The sequence below is a fragment of the Pseudoliparis swirei genome, chromosome 18 (genome assembly GCF_029220125.1).
Source record: "Pseudoliparis swirei isolate HS2019 ecotype Mariana Trench chromosome 18, NWPU_hadal_v1, whole genome shotgun sequence".
In the NCBI taxonomy this organism is placed as follows: domain Eukaryota; kingdom Metazoa; phylum Chordata; class Actinopteri; order Perciformes; family Liparidae; genus Pseudoliparis; species Pseudoliparis swirei.
This window is the reverse complement of record NC_079405.1, coordinates 29,229,440-29,242,173: the sequence shown is the minus strand read 5'-3', so window position 1 is coordinate 29,242,173 and position 12,734 is coordinate 29,229,440. Positions and strand designations below refer to the sequence as shown.

Below are 12,734 nucleotides of genomic sequence, written 5' to 3'. Positions count from 1 at the left end.
AGAACAAGAACCTCACGTTATTAAAAACATGAGGTCAGAACCACCAGCAGCCAATCAGAGCGCAGAGCACCCAGTGTCATCATACAACTGTGTGTGTGTCTGTGTGTGTGTGTGTGTGTGTGACTGTGTGGGTGTGTGACTGTGTGTGTGTGTCTGTGTGACTGTGTGTGTATGTGTGTGTGACTGTGTGTGTCTGTGTGACTGTGTGTGACTGTGTGGGTGTGTGACTGTGTGTGTGTCTGTGTGACTGTGTGTGTGACTGTGTGTGTGTGTGTGACTGTGTGTGTGACTGTGTGTCTGTGTGTGTGACTGTGTGTGTGTGAGACTGTGTGTGTGTGTGTCTGTGTGTGTGTGTGTGTGTGTGTGTATGTGTGTGTGTGTGTGACTGTGTGTGTGTGTGTGACTGTGTGTGTGTGTGTGTGTGACTGTGTGTGACTGTGTGTGTGTGACTGTGTGTGTGTGTGTGTGTGTGACTGTGTGTGTGTGTGTGACTGTGTGTGTGTGTGTGACTGTGTGTGTGTGTGTGACTGTGTGTGTGTGTGTGTGTGTGACTGTGTGTGTGTGTACCTGCATTCCCACCACGGCGTATATGAAGAACAGCATGAGGATGAGCAGGCCCACGTAGGGAAGAGCCTGCAGAGACACACACACACACACACACACACACACACACACACACACACACACACACACACACAGACACACACACACACACACACACACACACACACACACACACACACACACACACACACACACACACACACACACAGACACACACACACAGACACACACACACACACAGACACACACACACAGACACACACACACACACACACACACACAGACACACACGTCAGGCGCCGTCAGTCCCCGGCGGCGTGCAGCTGGGGCCACACCCACCTGGAGGGACTTAATGAATGTCCACAGAAGGTTCCGGATCCCTTCAGAGCGATTCAGGAGCTTCACGAGGCGCATGACGCGGAACAGCCTGAAGAACGTCACGGACACACTCATGTTCTCAGAGGACTGTCAGAGGAACACGAGGAGAACACGAGGAGAACACGAGGAAAACAAGAGGAGAACACGAGGAGAACACGAGGAGAACACGAGAACACGAGGAGAACACGAGGAGAACACGAGGAACACACGAGGAACACGAGGAGAACACGAGGAACACGATGAGAACACGAGGAGAACACGAGGAACACGATGAGAACACGAGGAGAACACGAGGAGAACAAGAGGAGAACAAGAGGAGAACACGAGGAGAACACGAGACCACGAGGAGAACACGAGGAGAACAAGAGGAGAACAAGAGGAGAACACGAGGAGAACACGAGGAACACGAGGAGAACAAGAGGAGAACACGAGGAACACACGAGGAACACGAGGAGAACACGAGGAACACGAGGAGAACACGAGGAACACGAGGAGAACACGAGGAACACGATGAGAACACGAGGAACACGAGGAGAACACGAGGAACACACGAGGAACATGAGGAGAACAAGAGGAGAACATGAGGAGAACACGAGGAGAACAAGAGGAGAACACGAGGAGAACACGAGGAGAACACGAGGAACACACGAGGAACACGATGAGAACACGAGGAACACGAGGAGAACACGAGGAACACACGAGGAACATGATGAGAACACGAGGAGAACAAGAGGAGAACACGAGGAACATGAGGAGAACAAGAGGAGAACACGAGGAACATGAGGAGAACACGAGGAGAACAAGAGGAGAACACGAGGAGAACACGAGGAGAACACGAGGAACACGAGGAGAACAAGAGGAGAACACGAGGAACACACGAGGAACACGAGGAGAACACGAGGAACACGATGAGAACACGAGGAACACGAGGAGAACACGAGGAACACGAGGAGAACACGAGGAACACGAGGAGAACACGAGGAACACACGAGGAACACGATGAGAACACGAGGAACACGAGGAGAACACGAGGAACACACGAGGAACATGATGAGAACACGAGGAGAACAAGAGGAGAACACGAGGAACATGAGGAGAACAAGAGGAGAACACGAGGAACATGAGGAGAACACGAGGAACACAAGAGGAGAACACGAGGAGAACAAGAGGAGAACACGAGGAGAACAAGAGGAGAACACGAGGAGAACACGAGGAGAACACGAGGAACATGAGGAGAACACGAGGAGAACACGAGGAACATGAGGAGAACAAGAGGAGAACATGAGGAGAACACGAGGAACACGAGGAGAACAAGAGGAACACGAGGAGAACAAGAGGAAGAAGAGGAGAACACGAGGACGAAGAGGAGAACACGAGGAACACGAGGAACATGAGGAGAACACGAGGAACAAGAGGAAGAAGAGGAGAACACGAGGAAGAAGAGGAACGTCACGCTTTGGGAACTCTGAAGTTCTCTGTGGTCCAGGAGGAGAGCCGCTCACCGCGATGGCCTGCATGGGGTCCACGGCCTGCAGACACAAACAGGGAGACGTTTATACGGCTGACCTTTGACCTCTGACCTCAAGGGCCTCAACAGGTGAGCTGCATGCCCACAAGGAGACGCTCTGCAGAGGACAGAGGACCTCCAGCTGGACCCTGGACTCGCTTTTAAAAGCAGAACTTCAAAGTAAAGGAACGTGCACATTCATCCGTGTGTGGTGTCACCTGGTGTCACCTAGATGTCACCTGGGTGTCATCTGGTGTCATCTGGTGTCATCTAGATGTCACCTGGGTGTCATCTGGTGTCATCTAGATGTCACCTGGGTGTCACCTGGGTGTCTCCTGGTGTCATCTAGATGTCACCTGGGTGTCATCTGGTGTCATCTAGATGTCACCTGGGTGTCTCCTGGTGTCATCTAGATGTCACCTGGGTGTCACCTGGGTGTCTCCTGGTGTCACCTAGATGTCACCTGGGTGTCACCTGGGTGTCCTCTTGGTGTCACCTGGTGTCATCTAGATGTCACCTGGGTGTCATCTGGTGTCATCTAGATGTCACCTGGGTGTCACCTAGATGTCACCTGGGTGTCACCTAGATGTCACCTGGGTGTCATCTGGTGTCATCTAGATGTCACCTGGGCGTCATCTGGGTGTCCTCTTGGTGTCATCTAGATGTCACCTGGGTGTCATCTGGTGTCATCTAGATGTCACCTGGGTGTCACCTGGGTGTCCTCTTGGTGTCACCTGGTGTCCTCTGGGTGTCACCTGGGTGTTCTCTGGGTGTCATCTAGATGTCACCTGGTGTCACCTGGGTGTCCTCTGGGTGTCATCTAGATGTCACCTGGTGTCACCTGGGTGTCCTCTGGGTGTCCTCTGGGTGTCATCTAGATGTCACCTGGTGTCACCTGGGTGTTCTCTGGGTGTCATCTAGATGTCACCTGGGTGTCCTCTGGGTGTCCTCTGGGTGTCATCTAGATGTCACCTGGTGTCACCTGGGTGTTCTCTGGGTGTCCTCTGGGTGTCCTCTGGGTGTCATCTAGATGTCACCTGGTGTCACCTGGGTGTTCTCTGGGTGTCATCTAGATGTCACCTGGTGTCACCTGGGTGTCCTCTGGGTGTCCTCTGGGTGTCATCTAGATGTCACCTGGTGTCACCTGGGTGTTCTCTGGGTGTCATCTAGATGTCACCTGGGTGTCCTCTGGGTGTCCTCTGGGTGTCATCTAGATGTCACCTGGTGTCACCTGGGTGTCCTCTGGGTGTCACCTGGGTGTCCTCTGGGTGTCACCTGGGTGTCCTCTGGGTGTCATCTAGATGTCACCTGGGTGTCACCTGGGTGTCCTCTGGGTGTCACCTGGTGTCCTCTGGGTGTCATCTAGATGTCACCTGGTGTCACCTGGGTGTCCTCTGGGTGTCATCTAGATGTCACCTGGTGTCACCTGGGTGTCCTCTGGGTGTCACCTGGGTGTCCTCTGGGTGTCACCTGGGTGTCCTCTGGGTGTCATCTAGATGTCACCTGGTGTCACCTGGGTGTCCTCTGGGTGTCACCTGGGTGTCCTCTGGGTGTCATCTAGATGTCACCTGGTGTCATCTGGGTGTCACCTGGGTGTCCTCTGGGTGTCACCTGGGTGTCCTCTGGGTGTCATCTAGATGTCACCTGGTATGGGACTCTTTCACTCAGGCGCTCCATGCAGAGGGGAGCAGGTGGATAGTTACCGAGCAGCCGTGGAGGCAGTAGAGTCCTCCAGAGGAGGCCAGCGCCGCCTGAGGGACAGGAGAGGTCACTGAGGTCACGTTCATCAGAACACGACCTCATCCACACACCTGGACAACAGGCCTCAAACCTGTCGGACACACGGTACACAAGCGGCCGAGCGGTCAGGAGGAACTCACGTCGATCTCGCTCAGCATCACGTCCACCACGCTGCCGATGACGATGACGAAGTCAAACACGTTCCAGGGGTCTCCGAAGTATCCCTGAGAGACACAAGGACGGAGGAGGATGACTGGAGGGTCACCTCTGAAGGTGACCTCTCAAGGTGACCTCTGAATGTGACCTCTGAAGCTCTTAAGGTGACCTCTGAATGTGACCTCTGAAGGTCTGAAGGTGACCTCTGAATGTGACCTCTGAAGGTCTGAAGGTGACCTCTCAAGGTGACCTCTGAAGGTCTGAAGGTGACCTCTCAAGGTGACCTCTGAATGTAACCTCTGAAGCTCTTAAGGTGACCTCTCAAAGTGACCTCTCAAGGTCTTAAGGTGACCTCTCAATGTGACCTCTGAAGCTCTTATGGTGACCTCTGAATGTGACCTCTGAAGGTCTGAAGGTGACCTCTCAAGGTGACCTCTGAAGCTCTTAAGGTGACCTCTGAATGTGACCTCTGAAGCTCTTAAGGTGACCTCTGAATGTGACCTCTGAAGGTCTGAAGGTGACCTCTCAAGGTGACCTCTGAATGTGACCTCTGAAGCTCTTAAGGTGACCTCTGAATGTGACCTCTGAAGGTCTTAAGGTGACCTCTCAAAGTGACCTCTCAAGGTGACCTCTTAAGGTGATCTCTGAATGTGATCTCTGAATGTGACCTCTGAAGGTCTTACGGTGACCTCTCAAGGTGACCTCTGAATGTGACCTCTGAAGGTGGCCTCTCAAGGTCGCCTCTGTCTGATGGTTGTGGGAGCTCATGACCTCACAGAAGCAGCAGCACCGGTGGAGGCCTGGGATCCATCTCCGTCCACAGTACTGGACTATGAGCTTCATGTGGACTCACCTTGGCTCTGAAGGCCATGGTGTGGACTCACCTTGGATCTGAAGGCCATGGTGTGGACTCACCTTGGCTCTGAAGGCCATGATGTTGACTCACCTTGGCTCTGAAGGCCATGATGTTGACTCACCTTGGCTCTGAAGGCCATGATGTGGACTCACCTTGGCTCTGAAGGCCATGATGTTGACTCACCTTGGCTCTGAAGGCCATGATGTTGACTCACCTTGGCTCTGAAGGCCATGATGTGGACTCACCTTGGATCTGAAGGCCATGATGTGGACTCACCTTGGATCTGAAGGCCATGATGTGGACTCACCTTGGATCTGAAGGCCATGGTGTGGACTCACCTTGGCTCTGAAGGCCATGATGTGGACTCACCTTGGCTCTGAAGGCCATGATGTTGACTCACCTTGGATCTGAAGGCCATGATGTGGACTCACCTTGGCTCTGAAGGCCATGATGTTGACTCACCTTGGCTCTGAAGGCCATGATGTTGACTCACCTTGGATCTGAAGGCCATGATGTGGACTCACCTTGGCTCTGAAGGCCATGATGTTGACTCACCTTGGCTCTGAAGGCCATGATGTGGACTCACCTTGGATCTGAAGGCCATGGTGTGGACTCACCTTGGATCTGAAGGCCATGATGTTGACTCACCTTGGATCTGAAGGCCATGATGTGGACTCACCTTGGATCTGAAGGCCATGATGTGGACTCACCTTGGCTCTGAAGGCCATGATGTTGACTCACCTTGGATCTGAAGGCCATGATGTGGACTCACCTTGGCTCTGAAGGCCATGATGTTGACTCACCTTGGCTCTGAAGGCCATGATGTGGACTCACCTTGGCTCTGAAGGCCATGATGTGGACTCACCTTGGCTCTGAAGGCCATGATGTTGACTCACCTTGGATCTGAAGGCCATGATGTGGACTCACCTTGGCTCTGAAGGCCATGATGTTGACTCACCTTGGCTCTGAAGGCCATGATGTGGACTCACCTTGGATCTGAAGGCCATGATGTTGACTCACCTTGGCTCTGAAGGCCATGATGTTGACTCACCTTGGATTCAAGATTCAAGATTCAAGATTCAAGATGTTTTATTTGTCACATACACACACAGGGTGTGCAGTGAAATGAAAGTGGCAATGCTCAGCAGGAATGTGCAAGGGCAACAAGTACACACTATTTACAATAAAAAACAACACAATATTTACAGTAAGTGTGTGTGTGTGTGTGTGTGTGTGTGTGTGTGTGTGCCTAAGAGGGGCAGTTGTGTGGGTCTATGTGGGGGTCCTGGTGAGGTCGGAGTTCACAATCCTGATGGCCTGAGGAAAGAAACTCCGTCTCAGTCTCTCTGTTCTTGCAGCGTGACTACGGAGGCGCCTGCCTGACCGCAGCAGCTGAAACAGTCTGTTGTTGGGGTGGTGAGGATCCTTCATGATCCTGCCGGCTCTGGTTCTGCACCTCCTGGTGTACAAGTCCTGCAGGGTGGGAGTGTAGTTCCAATAGTGCGTTCAGCCGAACGCACTACTCTCTGCAGAGCCTTCCTGTCCTGAGCGGAGCAGTTGCCAAACCAGGCTGTGATGCTTCCTGTCAGGACGCTCTCTACAGCTCCAGAGTAGAAGGACTGAAGGATCCTCTGGGAAACTTTAAATTTCCTCAGCTGCCTGAGGTGGTAGAGGCGCTGCCTTGCCTTTCTCACCAGAGTGTCTGTGTTCGTTGACCATGTCAGATCCTCGGTGATGTGGACTCCCAGGTATTTATACCGCTCACCCTCTCCACAGTAGTCCGTTAATCCCCAGTGGTGAGTACGTCCTCTGTTGTTGTACCCTCCTAAAGTCCACAATCAGCTCCTTAGTTTTGGTGACATTCATGATGAGGCTGTTGTCCTGGCACCAGAGTGACAGATCAGCAACTTCCTCCAGGTAGGCCTTCTCGTCGTTGTCGGAGATCAGGCCCACCACCACTGTGTCATCCGCAACTTGATGATGGTGTTGGAGCTGAACCTGGCCACACAGTCATGTGTGTACAGGGAGTACAGTAGGGGGCTGAGGACGCAACCCTGGGGGGATCCTGTGTTCAGGGTGAGGGATTTGGAGGTGTGTCTGCCCACCCTGACCACCTGTGGCCTGGCGGTCAGGAAGTCCAGGATCCAAGCACACAGGGAGGGGTTCAGTCCCAGCTCAATCAGCTTGCCGGCCAGTCTGGAGGGGACTATGGTGTTGAAACCTGAACTATAATCAATGAACAGCAGTCTCACATAGCCCCCTCTGGCTGTCCAGATGAGAGAGTGTGGTGTGCAGTACCTGGGAGACAGCATCATCTGTGGATCTGTTTGGGCGATAAGCAAACTGCAGCGGGTCCATGGAGGAAGGGAGGAAGGCGCAGATGTAGTCCTTTATCAGCCTCTCAAAGCATTTCATGACCACCGAGGTGAGGGCCACCGGTCGGTAGTCATTCATACATGCTGGAGAAGCATTCTTGGGCACAGGGACAATAGTGGATCTCTTGAAGCAGGCGGGGACCACGGACTCAGCCAGAGAGAGGTTGAATATTGTGGTGAACACTGGAGCTAGCTGATTAGCACAGGTCTTCAGTACTCGCCCAGATATGCCATCTGGACCTGCAGCTTTCCTGGTGTTCACCCTCAACAGAGCCCTCCTCACACTGTGCTCAGTCACAGAGAGTGTGTGTTCATCCCCAGCGGTAGAACTCACCTCGGCTACGCTAACGGTGTTGTTGTTAGCCGGCGAGCTAGCGCTGTTGTTGCTAGCCTCAAACCGTGCATAAAATGAGTTCAGGTCGTCCGCTAGGGATGCGTCGGCACTCACCATAGCGGGGTCTGCTCTGGTAGTCTGTGATAGTCCGTAGCCCCTGCCATAGGCGCCTGGTGTCGCGCTGCTCCATCTGTGATTCCACTCTGTCTCGGTACCTCCTCTTGGCCTTCTTCACCGCCCTCCTCAGTCCATAGACCGCTGCCTTGTACTCGTCCATGTTGCCGGATACAAGACCGGAGTTATAGGCAGCAATGCGGGCGTTCACAGCTTCACGGATGGATCTATCAACCCACGGCTTTTGGTTAGGAAAGACCCTAACTTTTACCGTGGGGACGATGGTGTCCGCTAGCGTTGCTATGAGGCTCATTGCTACTTACAAAAACTCGCTGACGTCACTGGAACTGGATTGGATCATGTCCCAGTCGACGACACGCAGAGCGTCCTGTAGCTCAGCCTCTGATTGGTCAGACCACCGCGTTACGTTCCTCGTCACTACCGCTTCCCGCGCGATCTTTGTCGGTACTCGGAAGCAGAAAAATGGCGGCATGGTCTGATTTGCCGAACGGAGGGAGAGAGACAGCCTTGTAGCCTCTCTTGAATGGCGTATAGCAGTGGTCCAACGTTCTTTCCCCTCTGGTAGCACACGTAATGTGCTGGTGAAAGTTCGGCATGACTTTTTTTAGGTTTGCCCTGTTAAAGTCCCCAGCCACCACCACAGCCGCGTCGGGATACTTGTTCTGATGCCGACATAACACATCATGTAGGTCCGATAGTGCTACGTCGGTGTCCGCTTGTGGTGGAATGTAGACGGCTGTGGTGATGACCGAGCTGAACTCCCGGGGAAGGTAGAATGGACGGCATGAGATCGTCAGATGTTCCAGGTTCGGAGAGCAGGAACAGAAAGAGTCTTAATGTCCTTGGGGTCGCACCATTTGCTGTTAGTCATGAAGCAAACCCTCCACCCTTAGATTTACCAGACTCTTCCGTTCTGTCTGCACGGAAAACAGAGTAGGACTCGGTTGGGCATATGACTCGATCCGGCACCAGCGGGTCAGCCATGTTTCCGTCAGACAAAAGATGTTACAGTCCTCATGTCCCGTTGGAATCTGATCCTTGCCCTAACATCATCCATCTTATTTTCCAGAGACTGGACGTTAGCAAGAAGGATGCTGGGCAGAGGTGGACGGTGGGCTTGAACTCTCAGTCTGTTCCGAATTCCGCTCCGTTTCCCTCGATGTTTTCGTCGTCTCCCCGTAGTAGCGGCTCCACTGTTGTTGATGTGGTTCGCTCGTACGATCTCTGCCGGCCACGCTGGATCGATGGAAAAAGTGGACAAAAACCCTTGTTTTGCGCAAAAGTTTATGTCCAAAAGTGTGCTGTGGTCGTATGCTGTTAGTGCCGATGTGTATGTGGCAAAGAAAACATTAAAAATAAACACAAAAACTAAAAGAGCGCACAATCTCCGCGGAGCTACCTCGACGGCGTCTGGACACAGCCGCGCCATCTGAAGGCCATGATGTGGACTCACCTTGGATCTGAAGGCCATGATGTGGACTCACCTTGGATCTGAAGGCCATGATGTGGACTCACCTTGGCTCTGAAGGCCATGATGTTGACTCACCTTGGATCTGAAGGCCATGATGTGGACTCACCTTGGCTTTGAAGGCCATGATGTGGACTCACCTTGGCTCTGAAGGCCATGATGTGGACTCACCTTGGATCTGAAGGCCATGATGTGGACTCACCTTGGATCTGAAGGCCATGATGTGGACTCACCTTGGCTCTGAAGGCCATGATGTTGACTCACCTTGGATCTGAAGGCCATGGTGTGGACTCACCTTGGCTCTGAAGGCCATGATGTGGACTCACCTTGGCTCTGAAGGCCATGATGTGGACTCACCTTGGCTCTGAAGGCCATGATGTTGACTCACCTTGGATCTGAAGGCCATGATGTGGACTCACCTTGGCTCTGAAGGCCATAATGTTGACTCACCTTGGCTCTGAGGGCCATGATGTGGACTCACCTTGGATCTGAAGGCCATGATGTTGACTCACCTTGGCTCTGAAGGCCATGATGTTGACTCACCTTGGATCTGAAGGCCATGATGTGGACTCACCTTGGATCTGAAGGCCATGATGTGGACTCACCTTGGCTCTGAAGGCCATGATGTTGACTCACCTTGGATCTGAAGGCCATGATGTGGACTCACCTTGGCTTTGAAGGCCATGATGTGGACTCACCTTGGCTCTGAAGGCCATGATGTGGACTCACCTTGGCTCTGAAGGCCATGGTGTGGACTCACCTTGGCTCTGAAGGCCATGATGTGGACTCACCTTGGCTCTGAAGGCCATAATGTTGACTCACCTTGGCTCTGAAGGCCATGATGTGGACTCACCTTGGCTCTGAAGGCCATGATGTGGACTCACCTTGGCTCTGAAGGCCATGATGTGGACTCACCTTGGATCTGAAGGCCATGATGTGGACTCACCTTGGATCTGAAGGCCATGGTGTGGACTCACCTTGGCTCTGAAGGCCTTGATGTGGACTCACCTTGGCTCTGAAGGCCATGATGTTGACTCACCTTGGATCTGAAGGCCATGGTGTGGACTCACCTTGGCTCTGAAGGCCATGATGTGGACTCACCTTGGCTCTGAAGGCCATGATGTTGACTCACCTTGGATCTGAAGGCCATGGTGTGGACTCACCTTGGCTCTGAAGGCCATGATGTTGACTCACCTTGCCTCTGAAGGCCATGATGTGGACTCACCTTGGATCTGAAGGCCATGGTGTGGACTCACCTTGGATCTGAAGGCCATGATGTGGACTCACCTTGCCTCTGAAGGCCATGATGTGGACTCACCTTGGATCTGAAGGCCATGATGTGGACTCACCTTGGCTTTGAAGGCCATGAGTTTGAGGACCATCTCCACAGTGAAGAGCACCGTGAAGATCACGTTGAGCATGTCCGACAGGTGGGTCACGTGGTCCGACTGGTTACAGTGCTGAGGAGGAGCAGCAGGACCTCTGAGAGATGGTTCTGGTATCAGCTACGATGACTTTATATATATTTAAATATATAATAATAATAATATTAAAACAAATATATCTAATATTTAAATATAATATATATATCTCATATAATATGTATATATAATATATATATATATATATATATATAATATATATATATTATTCTGAAGGGGACAGTTCTGTTTTCTACACATTGAAATCATCAGATCAGGATCATTTTAAAGGTGAAGAAGAACATGAACCTCCTCTCTGCTCTCTCACTCAGCCACATGAGAACAGACCGATAGGTCAAAGGTCAAAGGTGAAGGGTGTGAGAGGCGAGATGTTCTCTCACCTGCATTCCCAGGCACATGGTGTTGCACATGATCAGGAGGAACATGAGGTACTCGAAGTAGCAGGAGGTGACGATGTACCACACCTGGTACTGGTACGGGTTCTTGGGGATGTAGCATCTCAGGGGGCGGGCCTTCAGGGCGTACTGCACACACTGGCGCTGGATTGGTGGAGGAGAAGTTTACACAACGTTAGCACACGAGGGATCCAGATGATGGATGTTTGAAGGACAGACAGTTGGAACTGGAACTGATGATATTATTTATCTTACATGAACAGCTCCTTGATCCACTGATGAGGAATAACTTAGAACGCTGTTAGAGCTCCTCCAGGGTAATACACTGGGTTTGAATCATTCCCTGTATACATTATATATATATATATTATATAGTCCACAAAGGGGGCCTGAGACGCATGACCTCCTCAAGACTACGATGTGAAGAGAACAAGAACTTTCTCTTGCTTTGTTTCATGACTCTTTGCTCTCAACGTTGATGAAGATGATTATTATTATTCATACTCAAATATACTATTGAGTCTAATACTTTCTACTTTTTCATTAAATTGGAGCCTCTGTGGGAATATAAATCACGGCCAGAGCGCACAGACTGACCCTAAAGACTGACGGGTTGAAGGTGTGGTTCAGTGTCTGACATCAGAACATGAACAGAAGTTCTGCTGCTGGGTCAGACCCACGAGGTCGTGACCTCCTCACCTGGTTCTTGTCCAGCTCACAGTCCTTGTACTCCTGCTCTCCTTGCTCCTGGAAGGTGACGATGACGAAGCCCACGAAGATGTTCATCATGAAGAAGGCGATGAGGATGAGGTAGATGATGAAGAAGATGGAGATGGCCACTCGGTTGTTGTACATCGGGCCTTTGTCCTCCAAGTTTGAATCAATGGCTTTATATAGTATCCTAGGAACGTGACACAAAGGTCAAAGGTCAAGCTGTTCCACTGCGCTGTAGACGCGGTGGCGGATGAAGAGGACTCACTTGGGCCATCCCTCGAAGGTGGAGATGGTGAAGAGAGCCAGCATGCCGTTGAGGATGTTGTCAAAGTTCAGCCCGGCGTTGGTCCATTCCCGTGGGTGGACCTCCAGCTCATGCAGCGCCCCCTCCTGGTACCGGATGTACCAGCCTCTGGATCACAGCGGGGGGCACACAGCTCAGAGCTCCAATCAGGATCCAGAGATCCAAACGACTTCAACACTACTTTAGAAGATTTAAAACATGAATGTAGTCATTGTAATGTATGGAACTCTGCATGTCTCTCAGACCTACTGACCAATCGGTGAGCAGCAGCTCTGTCCAATAGAATCATTCAAAGTTTCTGTTGAATAAATCCTGAAAGACATTGAAGTCTCTGACTGATTTTAAAGGTTCCATTGCACAACTTAG

The 12,734-nt window shown here is 51.8% G+C and overlaps 1 protein-coding gene across 3 annotated transcripts in view; it reads right to left on the bottom strand.

Annotated features, from left to right (window-relative positions):
* The window catches only part of LOC130208009 (dihydropyridine-sensitive L-type skeletal muscle calcium channel subunit alpha-1-like), a 52,432-nt gene that overhangs the window by 5,157 nt on the left and 34,541 nt on the right, over positions 1 to 12,734 (bottom strand). For 2 of the 3 annotated variants that reach the window (XM_056436856.1, XM_056436858.1), the window contains 9 exons: positions 12,330 to 12,476; positions 12,050 to 12,251; positions 11,336 to 11,494; positions 10,863 to 10,973; positions 4,330 to 4,413; positions 4,153 to 4,200; positions 2,445 to 2,471; positions 904 to 1,029; positions 568 to 633 (listed from right to left, as the gene is read on the bottom strand). In XM_056436856.1, coding sequence (XP_056292831.1) covers positions 568 to 633; positions 904 to 1,029; positions 2,445 to 2,471; positions 4,153 to 4,200; positions 4,330 to 4,413; positions 10,863 to 10,973; positions 11,336 to 11,494; positions 12,050 to 12,251; positions 12,330 to 12,476 — 970 coding nt within the window. The remainder of the gene's footprint in view (positions 1 to 567; positions 634 to 903; positions 1,030 to 2,444; positions 2,472 to 4,152; positions 4,201 to 4,329; positions 4,414 to 10,862; positions 10,974 to 11,335; positions 11,495 to 12,049; positions 12,252 to 12,329; positions 12,477 to 12,734) is intronic. The other variant, XM_056436857.1, reaches the window with a different exon arrangement.